At 39.7% G+C, this 21,742-nt stretch overlaps 1 protein-coding gene across 1 annotated transcript in view; it reads left to right on the top strand.

The window, feature by feature from the left end:
• GPC3 (glypican 3) overlaps positions 1-21,742 on the top strand; it is a 354,530-nt gene that overhangs the window by 190,835 nt on the left and 141,953 nt on the right. Inside the window, exon 3 of the mRNA XM_004685819.1 lies at positions 4,056-4,750. Within this exon, the coding sequence (XP_004685876.1) occupies positions 4,056-4,750 (695 nt within the window). The remainder of the gene's footprint in view (positions 1-4,055; positions 4,751-21,742) is intronic.

Below are 21,742 nucleotides of genomic sequence, written 5' to 3'. Positions count from 1 at the left end.
TGTGGGGGGGGGAGGGGGTGAATTAATGATTTTCAGTGGTTCTAGTCACTAGTTCTATCAAGTACTAATTTTCAAGGAACAGTTTTTCTCATTTTAAAAGAATGAAGACTATTTTTTAGAACAGTTTTAAATGTAAACAAAAATGAAGCAGCTAGTCTAGCCATCCTTTATCTCCCTCACCCCTGCAAATAGTTTACTCCATTATTATTGTTATTAGCATTAGGGTGGTACATTTGTTGTGATTAATGAGCTTCTATTATTAAAGCCCATAGTTCACATTAAGATTCATTCTTTGTGTTGCATAGTTCTATGGGTTTTAACAAATGCACACTGTCTTGTATTCTCCATTAGAATATCATACAGCATGCTTTAGTGCCCTAAAAATCCAGGGGCTTCACCCCATGTTCTCACCTCTTCCCCTAAAATCCTTGGTAATGGCTGATCTCTTTATTGTTTTTACAGACTGTCAAATTAGTTGGAATCATATGGTCTGTAGTGTTTGTAGACTGATTTCTTTCACTTCCCTGATGGGTCTAAAAAGAAGCGTTTGTTTATTGTTGAGGATAGAGTGACAACTTCCAAGAAGTATCACATTATGTAATTCAGTTAATTATTGAGCATCAGTTTCTTTGCCAGTAAAATACAAATAATTCCAAGTGCGTATGATAGTGTTAAAGTGAGAGGACATGTGTTTATCACAGATCCTGGCATGTACATTGCACACCTCTCTTAAATGTTAATTTTCTTTCTCCAGTAAGGTACCTGCATTTGAAAAGGACTGTTTTGAGTCTAATCTATTGCATGTCATTTATCCTAAAAAATAAATAGCTATATAAAGTATTTGCCATTCTTACAATGCCAGAGGACACTGCCCTGAACAAAGTAACCTGCTTCTGTAATGACTACCTTATTCTTAAGGGCTTTCAGGGAACTCAATGGTCGTTTGTTCCTCTCTTCCAACCACAAGAGCATACTCCTTTTGTTACAATATAGGCTCTATGTTCTGGGGGAGGAAACAGGAGAAGCTATTGAACTACCTAAAAAGAGGGACTAGCCTTATTGCACACTTCGCCTATTAAAACACATTTGGAGAGTTGTGTCCTTTTTATGTGCACCATGATTTAAGGAGATTGCAGACAACATTACAGTGTATCAAGTAGTGGAGCCCAAGGTAGTGATGGGGGGCATAGCAGATCTGGGAACGTTGCTACATCGGGATGTGTATTAACTCAATTTCTTAGGTATATTTATCCATCAGTTATCTTTATACATATTGTAAGTAAATTAGAATATTTCATGTTCACACCACATTTTTAATAATATCTGTTTTTACATCTGAATTTGACTCTTGACTTCTCTCCCATGAAGAGACAGGAAAAGCTTCCTTAGCTGATGTGTGCTTTATCATTTGACCAGAAAGATATTGGGCTGAACTGCCTTGCATTAATTCTACCCTTTGGTTTCATTGAATGAATCCTCAAGTTGCACCCCCCCCCAAAAAAAAAAGTGAGCATGACTTTTCACCTAGGAGCCTTGGCTTGAGTGGTTTTGTTTTGGTCTGTTCTCCTGCGATTTAGGTACTAGGGGGCTGGGCAAAACCTAGAGATGTGCTAAGTGGATTCTGAACTGTGAACGTTGGAGCAAATGAACACGTGTGAGCTTGAGGTTGGATATAAGCCTCCTTGCCCTTTCTCCTGCAATTTGAGTTGTCATTCTTTCTGCAGAGGAGTTCATGATCTTTAGTAATTTTCTTTTTCTATTGATCCAGCAGTGCCAGTAACAGAAACTTTAAAAAAAGCTTATGACAGTGTAGCCTTTTATATCTCACTGTCATATATCTTGCACCTTAGAGAAAAAAATATATAATGTGTTAGAGGTGAAATTTGCCTTGTAGATAATTTATTGTAGGGTAGCTTAGATGACTGAGATCTATAGAACAGGTTCTCAGTAGTGGTCATTCTTCACTTACCTCATGATCCCCCAAGGCAAAATGTAAATACCACTCTGCTTTCTTAGCATTTGGGCTGCAATTTTGTCTAGTTCATTTCCATTTGGAGAGGAGAAGCCAATGAGAAAATGATGAGTTTTTAAAAGAACTTGACTTTCTGTGAAGATTTTGAGAACGCCTGTGTTGGATATCAGGTTTAGCTAGAATGTAACAGTGGCTGGGAGATACCAAGTTTGAGTTGGCTACTACTTTGTAGTTATGCGCTTAAACTCTGCTGAGTCTCAGTTTCACCAACTATAAAATGGGGATCGCACTGTGAAATTCACAAGGTTGTTGTAAAAAGTAGATGTCATAATATACTTGGAAATAGACTTTATGAACTCTAAGCTATATGGCTTCTAAGTATTTTTATGACAAGACTAGTGTGTCTTCTATCTTCACCTATCCAGAATTTATGCACCTCTAGTACCTAACACAGCATCTAGTACGTAATAAGCAACTGCTAGCTGAAACTAAAATGAATACATTTTTAAAAAATGAATGGGCATTTTAAAATTTATAAATCTCATGATCTTAAAGAATTGATTGACTGGTCACTTTATTGGGGTAGATGATCTCCTGGTTTCATTCAACCTTTAGATTCAGGGATTGAGAATAAAGTAGCATGCGGGGTTAGGAAGGTGAGCTTCCTAAGAATCACTTAATGTTTCTAACTGAAATAAAACATACAAACATGTACCAACTAATGGAAATTAAGATTAACTTTCTCAACTGGGCTTGGAAGCCTAGTAGAGTTGCACTGGCATCTGCTCAGCATCACTGGGCATGTCAAAAGCCTAAGGGAAGAATTCAGTGAGCATATTCTGCCTCATGAGGGATGAGGGTAGATGGTGGTGGCACAATTTAGCACTCATTTCTGCAGCAGATGACTGAGATGTTGGACTAAGTGATCCCTAGGAGCGGTTGAGCACAGTCTCTCTAGAAGTCTGAAAGTGGAAACATTTTGATTTTTCAAGGCTTATGAATTGGCATCATTTGGGGTCCATCTGTCATGGACCTTTGCACTTTGTAAGGAAGTGAATGAACTAAGTTAATTTAAATATCTCAGGAAACTTGGTTGTATTTGTTTGATCTTAAACTATTTTTTGGAAAAGTCTAGTATTATCATTGTTTTTCCTTCCCTCCTATGAATGTGGAACTCATGATTATTTGGGATGAGTTTTATCTGAAGTGTTTCAGTTTGTAGAAAGAGATGGTAACATTATTACTTTCTCTTGAAGCATCAGCAGTAATTGGGCCACATGCCAAAGGGTAGGGGCAGCAGATGTAATTCTGAACTTTTAGTCTCTGTAGAGTGGATAAGGCTTCCAAGCCACGTGGCAACTGAATTTACCAGGGAAGCTTAGTACTTAGCTTTCCAGATGTTCAGGTTGCAAAAACCAGAGATATTATTTTCAATATCAAATGCATAGATAATTGCATGGATCATTTTTTCCCATCCAGCTACCCATTTAGGGGATAACTTCCATTTCCCAGTCTGGCAATCTGTCAGCTTGTTTTAAAGTTATTTGGAGAAAACCTACCCAAAATGATTAAATTTGTAATAGCTTTTATTCTTGGCTAAGATCATGCCTCTCCTCCAGGGCTGAACAGGCTTAAATTGTTATGTGAGTTTATATTGTATATTGTTGGTTTTCAAATATTTATCTCTGTCTAAAAATGAAATGTCTTGAAATACAATTTCTTTTAAACTGAATAAATCAATGAGTGGAAGAGAAATAACTTCTAATTTAGCCAATATTTAATCAATATGTTCACGAGAGGTTGAAATGTTAACTGAATCTTGGCTTTTATCGTTTTAATATAACTAACTTGTATGTTTAAGAATTTATGTGTACATAAGAGTTTGGACTTCATGTTCAGAAAGGAAAATTGATTAATAGAAGCAAACAACTGCAGGAGTAGAGGCAATGCCAGAAATGAATATGAGTCAAGTATTTAAGGCATTGGGTTCTTAATCACCATCACAATTGTGAAATCTTAAGTTTAGTTGCATCCTGGATTTTCATGTCTTAATTTGTGGGCATTTCTGTATCTTATTTTACAGAGGCCTTTGAAATCGTTGTTCGTCATGCCAAGAACTACACCAATGCCATGTTCAAGAACAACTATCCAAGCCTGACCCCACAAGCTTTTGAGTTTGTGGGTGAATTTTTCACTGATGTGTCTCTCTACATCCTGGGTTCTGATATCAATGTGGATGACATGGTCAATGAATTGTTTGACAGCCTATTTCCAGTCATTTATACCCAGCTAATGAACCCAGGCCTTCCTGAGTCAGCCTTAGACATCAATGAATGCCTCCGAGGGGCAAGACGTGATCTGAAAGTATTTGGGAATTTCCCCAAACTTATTATGACCCAGGTTTCCAAGTCACTGCAAGTCACCAGAATCTTCCTTCAGGCCCTGAATCTCGGGATTGAAGTGATCAACACCACCGATCACCTCAAGTTCAGTAAGGACTGTAGCCGAATGCTCACCAGAATGTGGTACTGCTCTTACTGCCAGGGACTCATGATGGTTAAACCTTGCGGTGGCTACTGCAATGTGGTCATGCAAGGCTGCATGGCAGGTGTAGTGGAGATTGACAAGTACTGGCGAGAATACATCCTGTCTCTTGAAGAACTGGTGAATGGCATGTACAGGATCTACGACATGGAGAATGTACTGCTCGGTCTCTTCTCGACCATCCATGATTCCATCCAGTATGTCCAGAAGAATGGAGGAAAGCTGACCACCACTGTGAGTACCCGTCCACAATCTTCAGAGGAATTGGGTCCTATTGGGGTGGGGCAGCCCAAAGGGTAGGTGGTGCTCATGGGGAAAACTGAGAAAGATCAGAGGGTAGGTGGGGGTCATGGAGGGATTCAGTGACCTCATAGAGCTAGAGAGCACATTAAGTCTCCTGGCTGTGTTCTCATAAACGGTTGCCTTGAATTTTAGCTCCACCCACTTGCTTGCTGTGGAAACTTGAATGAAACATTATATCTTCATGAGTTTGTATTTCTGCTTCATAAACTAGGGATTGAAAAGCTAGGGAATAAAGCACTTAGCATGTATCTGGCATGTATTTATAAATAGTCGCTGTTATTACCATTACTGTCAGTTAGCATCATCCTTATGACAACCTTGTGAAGTCCGAGCTGTTACCCCCATTTCATAAAGTAGGAAGCTGAAGCTCTGTGAAGATGTACGTTGCCCAAGGGCAACTAGGTATAGTTATGGGAGCACGGTGGTACAAAAGTGGATCCGGTCTCCCTTTCATTAAGTGTCACCAGTTTTGCTGATTCTGATTTCTCACTCATGCCCTTAATCAGTATCCTATTGAGTACTGATGTTGAGCACAGGAGGTTTGGGTAAAACCCCTAGGTGAGCCCTTCCAAGAACAGAAGTAAGGCAAAACATCCGGGTTTCCCAGCTGTTGCTTTTGTAGCCCTGATGACGGCAGTCTAGGCTTGATGGGATTTATGGTGGCAGTAGCACATTTATGAAAGGTCAGCATTGTTGTTACATCATCGTGCCTGCCATGCTAGAGTGCACACTTTCTGAAGCAACGGTCTGCTTTTCTATGTAGCTAGAACATACAGCCAAAAGCCCCTGGCCATTTCCCACTAAAGTGGTGATGAATCCCAAATGCTGCCAGCTTTGTAGGAGGCAATGGTAAAATACCACATTTGACCCTTGAACAATGTGGGTGTTGGGGTGAGGGGTGCCTAGCCCTGCACAGTCGAAACTGAGTGTAATCTAGTCAGCCCTCATCTATATACATGGTTTTCACATTTGTGGATTTAGCCAACCAGCACTTGCAGCAGGTTGAATCCATGAATGTGGAAATATAGAAAAATGATTCTGTATATCAGTGTACTCTGTGCAGTTCGAATCTGTGTTGTTTGAGATCAACTGTGTCATATCCTACCATCATTGAGCTCCTGCTCTATTCCAGTTCCTCTGCTGGCCAGTTCATGTATTACACAAGCAATCATGAGATAGGTCCTATTTGTGTCCCATTTTCAGCAGGAGGAAATGAAGCTTGGATATGTGAGACATCTTGCCCAGGATCCCCGAGCTAGTTAAGTGGAGGTGGGAAAAACCGGCATTTAAAGCCCTGGTCGGTCTAGGATGGCTTGATTGACTAGGTGCTTTGTTTTTGTTTTGTTTTGTTTTGTTTTTTTAAACAGCAAAAGTGCTGTGTATATCGCAAGCCAATCCTTATCCAACAGGAAGAGAGCCGATCAGTCATTTAGCCTCGCCTTTAAACTCTACAAAGTACAAAACTATAGGAGTGGTTGGTTGCTTTGGTGAATTAAAGTAGGAAGGGTCGGAAACGATACAACCCACAGCATGACTGCTTAGGGACCCCTCTGCTTGCCCGATTCACAACGTTAGCCATTTAAAACACATTTGCTGAGAAAATGTTGTATAGTAAAATGAACAGAGCTGTCCTACCTAATGATAGTGTTCTTCAGTGGTTAATTATTCTGTTGACTGCTTTATGATTTGAGGCCAGATTCTGGGGGTGCTTACAAACGTAAATCTCATGCAACTAGAAAAATGGAAAGCCAGTGTAGCTCTATGTTCATTCACCTGATCTGAGGCCCACTGTCGTTCAGACAAAACCAGAATGACGGGTGTGGAAATGTTTCCAGCAAAAGGAAACATAAGGAGACAGCATTAAAGGCGAGGTATGGGAGGATCTTTAAAGACGCCTCTGATACTGGCCACCTGACCCACATAATTGATCTTGAAAACATGTATTCTCTTATAGTGCTTTTATACCTCAAAAAACAGGGTGGAGGGCTGATAAGGGATTAAGTGCTATAGACAAGAAGGCTTATTTAGTAAACATTTACTAAGCATCTGCTTTGTAAATGGCACGTTGCCAGGTGCTGGGTATTCAAAGCTATGCAAGACATAGTTCTTAAGTCTTGAAAAGGTCATAGTCTAGTTGACAGACAGACAGACATGGAACTGAATAAAGTTCACCATAGTGTACTTGTGAAAGATTAGCTATCCAATCCCATTGATTTACAAATTAAGAAATCAAGTTCAGGGAGGCTTGCCAAAAGTTATCTAATTAATGGAATAACCAGAAGGAGAATCCAGGCATTGTGCTCCAATACTTTGAGGTTCTTTCCACCATACTAGTCTGTCTTCCATTACACTCCTTCCTACTTTCATTTCCAAAAGCTCCTTTAGATTTGCAAAGATGTAGTTAACTTTCATGGCATGGTTATCTCAGGGTGCAGAACAACTAGAATTTAGATGAGTGTGGGCATGTGCGTGTGTACATTTGTGTATACAGGAGGAATCCATGTTATGTCATCATTCAGGAAGAAAGGTCAGTGATTCAGTCTCTGTCTGGTTTGACCATTAAGGACTTGATAGCTCTCGGCTCCTAGCTGCTTATGAGAGCGTGCAGTTTGCCTTCCCTAGGGAACACGTGAATGAGACCAGAAAGCATATGTAAACTGCCTTATCATGATTTCATTATCACCACCTTTAAGTAATGCCTAATAAATAGCTGGTGAGGGGATCAATGGTCAGATGTGACCTAGCTCACACTCTGCGTGGGTTAGAAAGTAACTAGACAATTTGTGGGAGCAAGTAAGGGCCGGGTAACCCAAAGACCTCTGTTCATGTTAGCGAGCCCTCAGAATGTCCCAAAGCAAAAGCTGATTTAAAACTGAAGCATGAGTGAGATGTTGCTGGAGCTCCCTCCCCTTGCTGTGGTGATAACAGTCACAGCCCTGCTGGTCAGCCCAGCTGGAAGTTAAGTTGTGGAGAGTGCCTTCTTTGAAAATCATCTTCTTCCTGGGCTCTTTTGGGGTAGCTTCTTCATCTGGGCACAAGTTGTGCCATGAAATCTGCCACACTGCCACATGGGAACTCTGACCGGGTGTTTTGGTCATTGCCCTCTTGCCTTATGAAAAACATTGTGAAAAACATTGTGGTCTCTGAAGAGAACAGGGTATCGTTAAATTCCTGTAAGTGTGGCCTGTTAGTGTTTCTTTCTCCTTAGCATAGTTTTCAGTTCTTCAGAGTACTAGGCTGGTGGGTGAATATTGGGGTGTTGTTGCTGGCAGAACCCCAATGGGTGAAAAGTTTGCAGTCAGTATCTTGGTTCATCATCACAATCCCCTGGGGAACTTGTTCAGCAGACTTTTGGTGTCCACCCTGGAGATTCAGACACTAAAGTCCTGTGGAGAAGCTGCAGAAATCATCATAAAATTTTGTCATTTTAGAAGATCCCTAGTTGCTCATAAGACTCCCTTGGGAGCAACTCCAGCCACATTGTTTAGAAGATAAAGTAGGTTCTTAAGTTGGACATGAATGGCAGTGATGAAGCCAGGACTTCAGAGTCCTCATCTGTGAAAGAGGATTGACATGTGAGGGCGATTTGAAATAGAAGCTTCTGGCACTGTTGGAGGCACATGCAGGAATCGACTGGCCCCGGCCAGTATTTTTTCTCCTACATGTTTCCAATTACCAAACAGATAACGAGTTTTTTGTGAACTTGTTCTTAAGTGTTAAAAGATATTTAATGTTTAGTGTTTGGAAGTAGATGTGCATGACTATGTGTGTGTGTCAGAGAGGGAAAGTTGGGGGAGGACGAGGTGAGAAAAGGAAGAAGGGAGGGCAGGAAACCAAGGAAGCGAAGGAGAGAAAAATTCTACTGCAAAATCCAAGAAAGTATTCATGAGAGTCAATTGATAATTGACTCTCCATCTGCATTTGTACACTAGTATAAATATCTCTGCCCCAAGTGAGTATTGAATAGATCTTTAATAGTATTTGCATAAGAGTATCACTGTTAAATTCATCAGCACATTATTGAATTCCACATCTAATACCTCAAAGCCAATACAAATATGAACAGTTTTCAATACACAAATTTTCAATATTGCTGCTCCTCTATAACCAAATAGTTGACTGCCACAACATTCTTTTTACAATGCAGTTGTTTTCATTCTCAGACTGCTTTGATTGCTTGTCATACACTATGTATATGGATTATAGGCATCGCCGTTGTACATTTCATGTATAATTCATCCACTTGACTACATGAGTGAAATCAATGTACCGTATATTTACTACTCTCCCAGAAAGTTCCCCCAAACTTCCTACGATTTCATTGACTCCTTTATTTCTCCCCACCCCACCAAAGTAATTGCTCAAGGATCCTCACACGACTGTTTTTGCTTTTTTTTTCACATTTAGTCACATGTACGTTCCTGATTCATTTCAGATTTTCTCAGTATTAGTGCTTCCTTCCCGCAGTTTCTTGCCTTCCCTCATATGTGTCACTGAATATTGTGCAAAGTTATCACCTTTCTACCACCACTTTTCCATTTCTTCCTTCATTATGTTAGTCATTTAAGCGCTATCTGAAATAGGATTCATTTCAGGAAATGTTTATTGAGCACCTAATTTTGGAAGCATTGTGATAGACACTGGACCTTGCAGGAAGTGTCTGGAAAAATAACCATAATTCAGTTTCAAATTCTGGGGTCACTTGGCTAACAGGTAGCAGAGCTGGGATTCATAGTTGGATCTGACTGCAAAGCTAATGCTCTTAACTATGATTGTATATCGTTCTCAAATAATTATACTCTCGCTTCACCAGAGTCTTCATTCCCAAAACATGGGCTAAGTAGGTTTTTATTATCTTATTTAATAACCTGCATTACTCTCTACTGTTTTTCCAGCTGCACAATGAGTTTTTGGATCCATTTTCCCTCCTTGGAGATTTTTCCAAATGAAGTACTAAAAGGCATGAGATTTTTAGCCTTCATAACACTTAAAGGCACAGAGAATTTTTTCAGGGAAGAAGGAATGCTTGTGAATGATCAAAAGGACCCAATCACAGTCAGAAAATTGCACAGAGCCCAGGGTGAGAATAGATTAGCTTCCAGTTGCAATGTTTGCCTATTGGAGCAACAGATAATTTTAAATGCATGTGCCTTTGATTCTGGACTGTGGCAGTTACAGAGTTTCCTTACTAGTAACTTTGCCTCCTGAGAGGCTAACAGTGCCCTGTGCAGGTATATCCATTCCTTTGCTAGAATTTCTGAAGAGATCTTCAGTGAAGTCAGTATTTACTTGTGTGTACTAGGAAGCTCTGGGGATGATTCTCTGTTGATCCTCAATAATAATTCACTCTATCAAATTTTATATTTTGCTGTCTGTGTGAGTGACTAACTCATCAGAATTTCCAAGATTGGCCTTACCTTCCTCTCTGCTTTTGAAGGCTGAGGTTATTTCATAGGTGCCAGAAGAAGGTCAGTGTTTTTCTCTTCACACTATCTCTTTGGACTTTCATTCTTAGTCTCAGAAAGATACTTTGTCTGAATTTATACAAGCTGTTTACAGTTCCAAGTGATTTCAAAATAATAAAAACAAGTAAATGACTCAGCACCTAGTGCCTGTAGTCAGCCACTAGAGCGATGGTAAGTGATTTGATTTGCTTGAGGTCCAGTTCTGAAAAGACAAAAATGTTCACAGGTTGCCATCCTTTCTTCACTCACAATTAGAGGAGCTTTAGTAATTCCCAGGGGGAAATATAATTTTGAAACATAGATTAGCTATTGATTGATGAGAGGAATACAGATAAAAAGGCATTGCCCCATCCCCTTTTAAGGCACTAAATGTTTCATTTCAGGGCACATTTCAAAAATGGGTACACAAGAAAGCTTGTTGTGATAGTTCATTCTGAAATTATACATAGTGTGGGTCATATGAGAAAAACAGATGGCCTCTTCATGAGTCTGGCCTGACCTGCCTTGGCCTTGAGGAGAAGTGGCAGCATGGATGGCCGGTGCCTTACGTGTTTTGAGCCTGCAGAAGAAAGCTTTTACTCCTCTCTGCAGCCAATGGGCTGTTGTGGTAGGAAGATTTCCTCAAAGAGCGGGATCTGAGGTGTTGACCCGCTACCAGCTGGTAAGTTAGTACAGCCCTGCTTCTGGGACGCGGGTTAAAGACACAGGACAACTGGCTCATAGGATGGTTTGCTTCTCACAGCAATAGCAGCAGCCAGCATGCCAGCATTGTGCCCTGGGGAAGGCAGAGGGGGCTGATGACTTCTGCATGAGTCTTGGGGCAGGAACCTTGAGCCAGGAGATCATGAAACTCTTTTCTCTGATGGGAGACACTATCTTCCAAGTCTGGTCACCCTTAAAAGAGACTTGAAAAAAATAGTCAGAACAAAAGGCACTCAGGACCTCTGTTTATAAGACATGCAGAAACACAGGAGACGTGTGGATCTTTGTCTCGCAGCAAAAGACAGTTCTGGGATGGCCGCAAGAAACTCTAAAGGTCACCGTGAGGTCTAGACAAGGAAATTAGCAGTTAGTAGAAGACACTGGCTCAGCCCAGACTGGTTGGCCAGAGGCAGGGCTGTGCCCACCTATGGCAGGCACCCCCAAGGACTGAGAGTGCAGGTAGCTCCCCCACTTCTTCAGAAAACACTTTATAAAGCATGGACAAGACACCTTTCACTCGTGGTAAACTTTGTCCTGGGCCCCCAGCTACAGTTTTGTCGCTCTCCTGGTCTTTCCTGCTTGTTCAGGTTCTGGGCTGGGAGTTTAATATTGCTAAGACTCGGCTGAGTGAAGTTTTCTCCGTTGCCGCACTTCTAAGTTGAGGCCTGTGACAACCACAGAGTCATGAGCAGACACTTATCCATGGCTGCTGGGCATGACTCGGAGGGTTAATTTGCCCTCAGATTATATGTAGGGTTTAGTACATCAGGGGTATTTGCCCAAGTGGGCAAGAGTACAGGAAGCCCCCCCCCTCTGGCTGATATTCTGAGTCTGTGTGCAAACAAGGTGAAATCAGGGGTGTCCAAAATGCCTTTTTGGTGCTGGGCACCTGGAAATCAGTGGAAGCAGCTCTGTAGCCAGCTAGCTCAGAAAGGGCCCAGATACTTGCTCTCTTTGTTGCAGAACCTGAAACGACTCGGAAAACACATATAGCCTGCCATTCTTCCTCCCCACCCTGCCTAGAATGAGGCTCCCCTTGGCTCCCTCAGTCACCCATACTAGCTCTGCAAGTGACCTTGGCTCACCTCTGTGTCTGTGTGTTTTCTTATCTGACCTCCGGCAGAAAATGCTTTCTGTTGTGCTGGGATTGTTTCTGAGAAGCTAGTCTCCACCTCCAAAACTCCAAAACTCCCTACCCCTCCCCCAGAAAATTGAGAACATATTTTGAACACCACAGAAGTATTTTTAAATGAAGTTACACTACAGTGCAGTCATTTCCTCAAGAGAAGGGGTGGCTTTAATATTTGCTGTATTAAAGGGTTTCAGAAAGGGCACGATGAAGGAGTTTGGGGTAGAACTCCTCCAGTGCATTGCAGCCTTTGTGGTGTGCAAGGCAGGCTGATCCTTGGCAGCAGCTCCAGTTCTTGGAGTGTTGGTCCTGGGTGCTGTTGGGCCTCACCGCTCGCATTCCTTTCCTTGCTGAGGAAATGTTAATAACCTTTGTTTGGATGAAAGTGCAGACTTCTTACTGTCCTTGAAAATGTCCCTTTGGGGACTGGGGTTCAGAATGTACGGAACTTCACAAAGGTGATGCTGGAGCGGGGTGAGGGTTGGGCATGGGAGACCTTATGGGGCAAGGGGCATTGGATGGTCGCACCACTTGGTAAATTTCAGAAAAATCATTAAAGTCTACACTTGAAATGGGTGGATTTACATATCCCAAAATACACCTCAAAGATTTCTTAAACTGTGGAATGAATGTGTAAAACATTACAAATGCTTCATGGCAGAAGCATAGCACAAAGCAGCTAGTAAAACAACACATGTATAAATATTAACCGTATCATGCAAAGCAATTACTAAATGAAATAAAACAAAACCAAAATAGTAATGCTACAGGCTAGAAGACTACAAGAAAAGAAATCCCCTTCAGAATACACAGTCCAGTACCGCTGCTTCTGTATCTCCCCCAGAAGGTGGGGGAGGGCTGAAGCCACCTTCTTATTACCCAATTCAAATCCTTCCTGAAGAATATTCAGAAAGTGAATTAATTTTCCCTTTTTTCATTTCACTCAGAATGCCTAAAACAGATAAAGTAGAAAACGGACTCATTATATTTGGGCACTGTCTATTATCATTTACTGACTGAGAGTCTGTCTAAGCCTTTCTGCTTTTTGCAGATAATTAATTTTGTTCCTAAATGTAGAAAAGAGTGATTGTAATCAGTATGTTTGTACTTTCATGCGCAAATAGAGCCCATCACAGGTACACCGTACAAATAAACCTCATCAAATATGCAGCCCAAGCACTGCTTGAAATTAATGTGATATTTTTTTTTCAATGAAAAAATTACGTATGTTATTCTTTAAATTCATTCTTGGTATTCACATACAGTTAACAGATGAACCATCCCCCAACTACCTTTTTGAGCTGAAGCCTATGCTGTGAATTACTTTTACCATTACATTTCATGAAGTCAAACTGAAGGAGAGTTGGATGTGGCACAGAGATCACCCTGTCAAGATATCTGTATTTCTGAGTTCTGTGTGTAGGTTTCTCTTACACTTCCAGAAGTTTACAAATGATCGGATCTAAGTGTGAGGCTCAGGGTCACAGATGGAAGTGTAAAAGCATAGTGTTTGTGAAGGAACTGTCTTCAGCTCTTTTGAAAAACTTTTACCCTTTATTTCCAACTGCCCTATCCTCGCCCCTACACACCTCTGAACAACCTGCCCCTCTTGCCTTCATCATTGTACCTTGCTCAATATCTCGCTCATGCATAGCTTGTACTTGGCGTGAAATGATGTTTGGCCACAGTACAGTCACCACAGGAAACCCATTTCCCTTCTGCCTGTTCTTTAATCAATCTCTCTCTGTGTCTCTCTCTGTGTGTGTGTGTGTGTCTCTCTCTCTCTGTCTCTCTCTCCCCCTCCTCCCCCTCACTCCCTCCCTTCTGCCCCCTCTCTCTCCCTCCCTCCCTCCCCTCGCTCACTTCACTTGGCAACATTACAGATCACCAGAAAACTCTACGAATATCAAGGATGGTGCACAGGCACAGAGAGGCAGTTGAAGGGACAGATATTCAGGTGGTACCTTTTAGTGCTTCTGAAATCACCTGTGTCCAGGCCATTAGCCTTTTGGGAAGAGTGTCTCCACCTTGTGCTGCCATAGGATAGTGACCTTGGAAAAGCTACTTATTCTGTGCCGTGATGATGCTGTGAGTGATTCTTTATTAAGCACTTGCTGTGTGCCACACACCATTCTAAGCTCTTTATGGACCAGCTCATTTAATGCTTATGATAGTGCAGGTAAGGAGAGGACAATCACTATTATCAAAGAAGTGAGGCCGAGAGACATGGAAGTGGAGCTGTGAGGCTGCTTCACTACTTCCTACCACAGCCAAACTGGTCCTAGAGTGTGTGGGGTGGGCCGGCTCCCTCTGCAGGTGGATGCAGGCAAACTTAGTTGGTGGGACTGAGGCAGAATGGGAGCGAGGGTATTATTGCCCAGCATCTTCCACTCCTGCCTGGTTATTAATCATCCTGTTTCCTACACATGGTCTTGAGAATTGCATGGAAACTTCCAATGGGCTTTGCTTTTCATCTCTGCTTTCCCATATACTTGTATTAATCCTAATTAAATTTTTCTAAATCAGCTTGGAGCTCAGGCTTCCCCCAGGATCAAGGTCTATTTCATTTGCCTCTCCCTCAAAAGAATCTGTACCTGATGAGCTTAGGTTTAAAGGATGCTTTAAAAGATACATGGCACCTACATTTTGCCACCTTCAGGTCAAAAGAATGGTGACATACCAAGCTTTGTGGCTTCCTTATGATGCATTATACCCTCGAAAGGTGGAAGCAGTTTTGTGGTAACTGGGTTTCTGATTTACTCAACTGCCTATGTCCCCTTAGTAATTCTTAATGTGAAATTAATGGGTTTCTTGACTATAGCAACCTTCTAGCAGATTTTTTAGAATTATGAACACTTTAAATCACCTTTGAACAGTCTCTTCACAAGCTTTCTAGACATAAAGCACTCTAGACAAAAGAGCAGGAGACTAAATTAGTGTCCTTACTCTGATTAGAAATATAGCAGTAATTGTGATAAATTGGCATAATCAAACTTGACAGAAGCTAAGGCCTATACATTCTATTTCCTCTCAGTATGAAAAGGATGTTAACAAGTCCCAGATCACAGAGGATGAAAGAATACACAGTGGTGGAAACAGTTCCCTCACACATCTGTGTTTATCAGGTTTTAAAGTCGGTTTCCTCCCCCACCATTTCTTCTGAATCTGTTATCCATTGATTTAGAAAAAGTAATGCATGACTCAAATTGTTCTGCTGTGAAAGGCCCCATTCAGAATTGTCTCAGCTCTGGTAACCATTGACCAAAGACTGTGCAAGATACCAGGAATAAGAAATTAGAGCACACATTCAGTTGTAATAGCACCATGGAGTTTTTAAGAGCAAAGCTTTCGAGATAGAGAGCTGAGTCGATACCTCTGCCCAGAAATGGGTCAGAGCAGTGTTGTAAGTGGCAGAGCGAGGAAATGTGTGATGTTCTAGAAAGAACGTGGGCTTTGGGAGTTAAGATGTGAATCTCCACTCAGCCTTTCCTCATCTGAGGATTTTGTGAACACTTGAGCATAGTGTGGAGCTTTATTCACTGTATCTAGAGAGGTAAAAATGCCAACTTCTTAGAACTTCTATGAAAATGAGCAACTGTACCTAGCATGTAGTAGCACTATGTAATCTCACATGTGATAGGATCCATCTTGTGTGCCATGAGACAAGGGAGACTTTTCTTTCTAGATCTTTCCTCACCTGGGGACATTTTGTCTTTGGGGTTCACCTTATCAGCATCATCATTGATGACTTTTTACTAAGTAGCTGTGACAAAGACCCTATGCCAGGAACTGGCAACACAGATAACAGGAAAGTGTTTCGGGAAACAAAGCTAGTTTTGTTGTAGCAGAATTTCTGGATTCTTTCCTTAGTGGGGGGTTGGTTCTTTCAGATGAGGTTGCAGCACCAAATACTCCACACTTCAGGACTCGTAGTTCCTACTAAGCTTTGCATTCTGAACGTATGGACATGTTTATCTGGTGTGGCTATCTAGGCCTCTGCTTCCTTTGCTGAAATCTTGTCCTAAATAACCAGGAGGATTAATGATGTTTCCCCTAGATGTTTGGTTGAACTGCCTCCCAGCCAGGCCAAAAGAGTTAAACACAAGCTTTCTACTTGTCCGTGGTGGTCTTCACAGGAAACTCCTGAGTAAAGGGCTGTGTGCTCTATCTGATTCCTGGGGGGTAGGGGGGATTTTTATTCTTCATCTTCTGCTTGAGTTATTGCTAAAGTCCTTGGAAATGGAAGGAGAACTCAAGCTCTACTTAGGGCTCTTTTGTTTTGGGGCATATAATATCATGTGATTTAATGCTGAATTGCTTTTTCTGGGTACCACTGTTCAATTATGAAATTTAGGTTGGTATAAACACGAATAGGTATCTACTACTTGTCTTTAGGATCATTTAATGATATCCTCTTGTTTTAAATAGTATTCTTTCATTAAATTCCTACATTTTTGTTGCCTGTTCTTACCCACCCTGCCTACTCAGAGTTTCTTCTCTCTTTGTAATGAATGGCAACTACCTTTCTGATTCTTGAGATTTGGGTTAGCACTCTGTTTCTTTTAATGGATGGAATAGAAGATAGCAATAAAGAAGGAAGTAAAGGAATCTTGAAGGGAGTAAAAGGATTATGGAAAGTGGATCAGGCCATTCAAAAATGATTCTAGCTGCCTCTGAATAATTTCTGGTAATGTAAGGTATAGCATGGTGATTTTAGCTAATAATACTATATTATAATTTTTTTCAATTTTTACATAGAATATCTAGGGTGTAGACCAGAGTTGAAGGGGGTGAGAGAACTTACCAGAGAAGAACAGGCAGATCTACTGAAATACACTGCTGAATGGCACAATGGGGAGACAGAAGAGATCTGCTATGCCATGTGGGTCACCTCCCTGGCTGAGGATAAAACTCAGACTATAGTGGTGAAAGCACTGAGACTTAACCCCCTAAGCCACCATGGAAGCCCAATAATACTGTATTATAGAATTAAATGGATAAGAGAATAGATCTACCACAAAAAAAGAGATGACGATTTTGTGATGTGATGGAGGTATTAGCTAACTCTGCGGTGGGTAATCATTTTGTAAAATGTAATGTATAATGTGAGCATGTTATCTACCTTAAATTTATGCAACATTATGTCAATTATTCTTCAATAAAATTGGGAACATTTTATAAAGTAAATATTTAAATTGTAGATTAATTTTAACATTTTTATAGATTTAGCTCTTACATGTAGGTCTTGCTTCATTTTGAGTTAAATTTCGTTATGGCAGAGATAGGAGTACAGTGTCATCCTTCTGCAGGTAAATATTCCATTATGTTAGCTTTATTTGTTGAAAAGGATGTTCTTTCTGCTTTTAAGAATCTTGTTAAAAGTCAGTTTACCTTAAATGTATAGATTTCAGTTTACCTTAAATGTATAGATTTCTTTATTTTTGAACTCTTGATTCTATTCCATTGATCTGTATGTTTATCATTATGCCAATACCACGCTGTTTTGATTATTTTAGTTTTTGCAGTAAGTTACAAACTGGAAAATTCAAGGACTTTAATGTTGTCCCTCTTTTCAATATTGTTTAGGTATTTGGTGTACCTTATAATTCCATCTGAATTTTATGAATGACATCAGTTTCTGCAAAGAAGTCAGCTGGAGTTTTGATAAGGATTCCATTAAATCTTTAGATCATTTAGAATATACTGTCATCTTAACTACATAAAGTCTTCCAACTTGTGGACATGGGATGTTTTTACATTTTTATTGGTTTTCTTTTATTCTTTTCAGTGTTGTTTTTTAGATTTCAGTATACACGCTTTGCACTTTTTTATTAAGTATATTCCTAAAATATTAAACTTTTTTGACACCATCATAAATGGAATTGTTCTCTTCTTTTCATTTTTGGTTTCTCTCCTAGAACAAATTGAGTTTTTAAAATATTAATAATGTATCTGGTAACACTTTTTGAACTTACTTCTTGGTTTTAATAGTTTTGTTTTTATTGTGGCTTAGTTTTTGGTATTTCCTATACAAAAGATCATGTCATATGTAAATACAGAGAGTTTTGTTTCTTTCTGAATCTGGAATGCCTTTTAATTATTTCCTTTCCTTCCTCTTTTTTCTTTTTTGTTTTTTTTTTTTTTTTTTGCATCAGTACCCTGCTCTGAACCTCCAGTTTGTTATTATATACTGTTTAACAGAAATGGCAAGAATGGGCATCCCTTTTTCTCTACTATTAAAGAAAATCTTCCATCTTTCCCCATTAAGTGTGATGTTTTCTGTGGGTTTTTCATAGATGCTTATTATGAGTTTTAAGAAGTTCCCTTGTATCCCTACCTTGTTGATTGTTTTTGATTATCGATATTTGTTGGGTAACTCAAGTTTCTCTTCCACATCTAATATGTGATCATATGTATGTGTCCTTTATAATGTGATCATTACAATAATGATAACTACATTGATTACCAGATGTTAAACCAACCTTGCATTCCTGGAATAAATGTCTCTTGATCATGGTATATGATCCTTTTTATATGTTACTGGCTTATGTTTGCTACTATTTTATTGAGGGTATTGTATTTATCTTCATAAGAGAGATTGGTATTTAGTTTTCTGGTAATCTTTGGTCTGGTTTTCAGTATCAGGATAATACTAATTGCATACCATAGGTTAGATGTGTTTTCTCCTCTTTTTTTTTTTTTTTTTTTTGGTAGAGATGATAGATAAAATTGGCATTAATTCTTCTTTAAAAGCTTGGTAGAATTTTACTATCTGGTCCTAGGCTTTTCCTTGTCTAGTGATCTAAATTACTAATTCATATCGATATTTTTAAAAGTTATTCTGATTTTGAAATTTTTGTGGGGGACACTTTTGGTAGTTTTGTTATTTTTAGGAATTTTTCCATTTTATCTATACTATATAATTTATTTGGACATAACTTTTCTTAAGAATTCTTAAACCTTTTTTATTTACACATGGCCAGCAGCAATAGCCTCTGTCTCATTCCTAATCATAATAAGTTAAGTCTTTTTTTTTTTTCAGTCTTGGTCAGTCTAATAATAAAAGTTTGTCAACTTTGTTGGATCTTTTCACAAAAAAATAGCTTTTGGTTTTGTTTATTTTTTTATTCTTTCTCCTTGATTTAATGGTGTTACAAAGTGACAGTTTAGATTATTGACTTGAGATCCTTTTTTCCAAAATAGTTATTTATAACTATTAATTTTTTTGTATACTTTAGCAATCTTCATGTGTTTGGATATGTTTTTACTTTCATTAATCTCAGTATTTTTTGATAGTCTGTGTGATTTCTTACTTGATCCTTTCGTACTTAAACTCAGAGACAATACATATGCCAGTATGTTGTTTTAATTTCCACCTACATGGTGAAAGAGATGGTGGTGGTATTTTTTGTTGTTGTTTTGCTTTTTCTTCAAAAATAAAAAAAAAATTCTATTTCAAAATCCTTAGCATTAGGATTATTTTGTAATTATAGGAATGATTAAAACTCATCTCCATTGAGATTAAATACAGTCATTTGATACTGGCGCCAAAAACATATACTGTCAGTGACCACAGGTGAGCACTATTTATCAGAGGTCACTGCACTACACTGAAGCCACCCATGGGGACATTAGATCCCAGGATCACCTCCCAGTTAACAGCGAAAAATGCACTGGACAAACCAGAAAAAGGAAACACGTTGTGAAATGAAAAGATAAAAGATACAAGTTCCTGTTTTAGCTAATTCGATAAGCCTGCCTCTCAGGCTCTTCGCCTACGGGTGGCTTTCTGATTGCTCAGATTCTGTGATCCATTCCTCGGCCCATGTTTTCTAGCTCCTTATCTGGGTCCCTGAAATTTGTGTGCTGTTTCTGGATTAGGCTTTCCTACATCTAGATTACATGACTATTTCACCTTCCTTCCTTCACTCACTTCTCTTAACAAAGCATTTAGATTTCCTGACTCAGAGTTAGCAAGTTACCCTACTCCTACCTCAGCCAGCTCTCCTAGGACCTGGCCTTCGATTTTGACAACAGAAAAGGAAGAAACACTCACTGAATATAGCTTTCAAGGCAATGTAGAATTTTCAAGAAGCAGCACTGAATAAAGATACCTGCTTGGTGAGGCCTACTCTGCAAAAATCAGAGACTTTTGGATAAAAATGGAAACAAATCTATCAGCCCAACAACTTGACAGACAGATATTTCCTTGTTTTAGCATTTCAAGTCAGAATGGACAGATTCAGTTGGTAAAATACGACAGAGCAGCCCGTATGACAGAAAACTGAGGCTTCAAAGCATTACAAAGTAGGCAAATGTGATATGGCCCTTATTTTGTTAAGACAGGAAAAACAAAAGCTAAGTATTTTGGTAGCATCTGTGAGTATGACCATCAAAGGAAAATCTGTAAATACTTAAAGATGTTTACTTTGTACTGTTTGACTAATTGGCCAAATGAAAAAAAATCTTCTCCTAGGGGAAAGTGGAACACTGAAGTGTAGAAGTACAGACCAATAGTCCATTTAGCACCTGTGCATGTGTCCGTAAAAGAAGACCCTAAACCTGAAGCACTGTTCTTGGTATTGGCTCTGTCAGGTTGCCACAGGAAGTGTCCTGCCAAAGCATATGCTTTTTTTTTTTTTTTTAAGATTTATTTATTTGTGTATACAGAATTGGGGTACAGGCCAAAGGCTCAGGGGTGGCAAAAGGCTTCACCAGAGACAGAGTGGGGAGCAGAACAGGCAGATCTACAAAGTACACTGCTGAGGGGAGCAGCAGGCGGGTCAGGAGAGGTCTGCCCACCATGTGGATCTCCTCCGGGGCAGGTGGGGATCGAACTCATGCGGAAGTGGCTTTAGCTTCTCAGTACTGTTCTTTAACACGCTGCGCCACCAGGGAGGGCCCCAAAACATATGCTTTTAAGAATGGTTTGTTCTTAAAACATTGCCAGGATACACTGGCCTGGTTAGGACCTTTGTTTTTATTATCAATACCCTCTTCCATCTCTGGCCCTGAAATATGTTCTCACTTTTCTTAGTCTCTCCTGCTTACCTTTCTCCAGTAGGAGGTAAGAGTTTTATCTTAATCAGTTTTTCACTTTATATTTATCGGCAGAGAACGTTATATTTGGAATGACCCCCACAGATTTAGACTATTCTCTTCACTGTAATCAAAGCCCTGAAATAATATGATTTGAAGCAAAAGACTTGCCAAAGATAAGCCAGTTCATGTCAAACAAGGGTAAAACCTGTGACTTCTAACCAAAAGGCTGATATTATTTCTGACTTAGTGGATATGCTTCTAAGGGTTGCTTTTAGAATTGTTCTGTCTTCTTCTGCCTAAAAATATTCAGACTGCATCTCAGATGCTCTTTGATGTTCTTTTCTTTTTGATTGTAGGATTCCTAGAAATCACAATAGGTACATCATTGGCATGGATTTCCATGCACAGACCATTATAAGCATTTGTGTATGAAGAAGAAAAATTAAAGAGGCAGCCGCTGAAATTTCTTGCCATGATAGTTTTGGGGGTCTAGGTTTTTACAAGCTACCTGAAAATTTCTTTATGTGGAAGGAGTCAAATATAAATATGCATTTGAGACTAGGAGAACCTCTGAAATATGACTCC

Source organism: Condylura cristata, unplaced genomic scaffold (assembly GCF_000260355.1).
Source record: "Condylura cristata isolate star-nosed mole 26May11 unplaced genomic scaffold, ConCri1.0 scaffold00019, whole genome shotgun sequence".
Lineage (NCBI taxonomy): Eukaryota > Metazoa > Chordata > Mammalia > Eulipotyphla > Talpidae > Condylura > Condylura cristata.
Note: the sequence above shows the minus strand (reverse complement) of the source record. Positions and strands in the feature narration are given on the sequence as shown.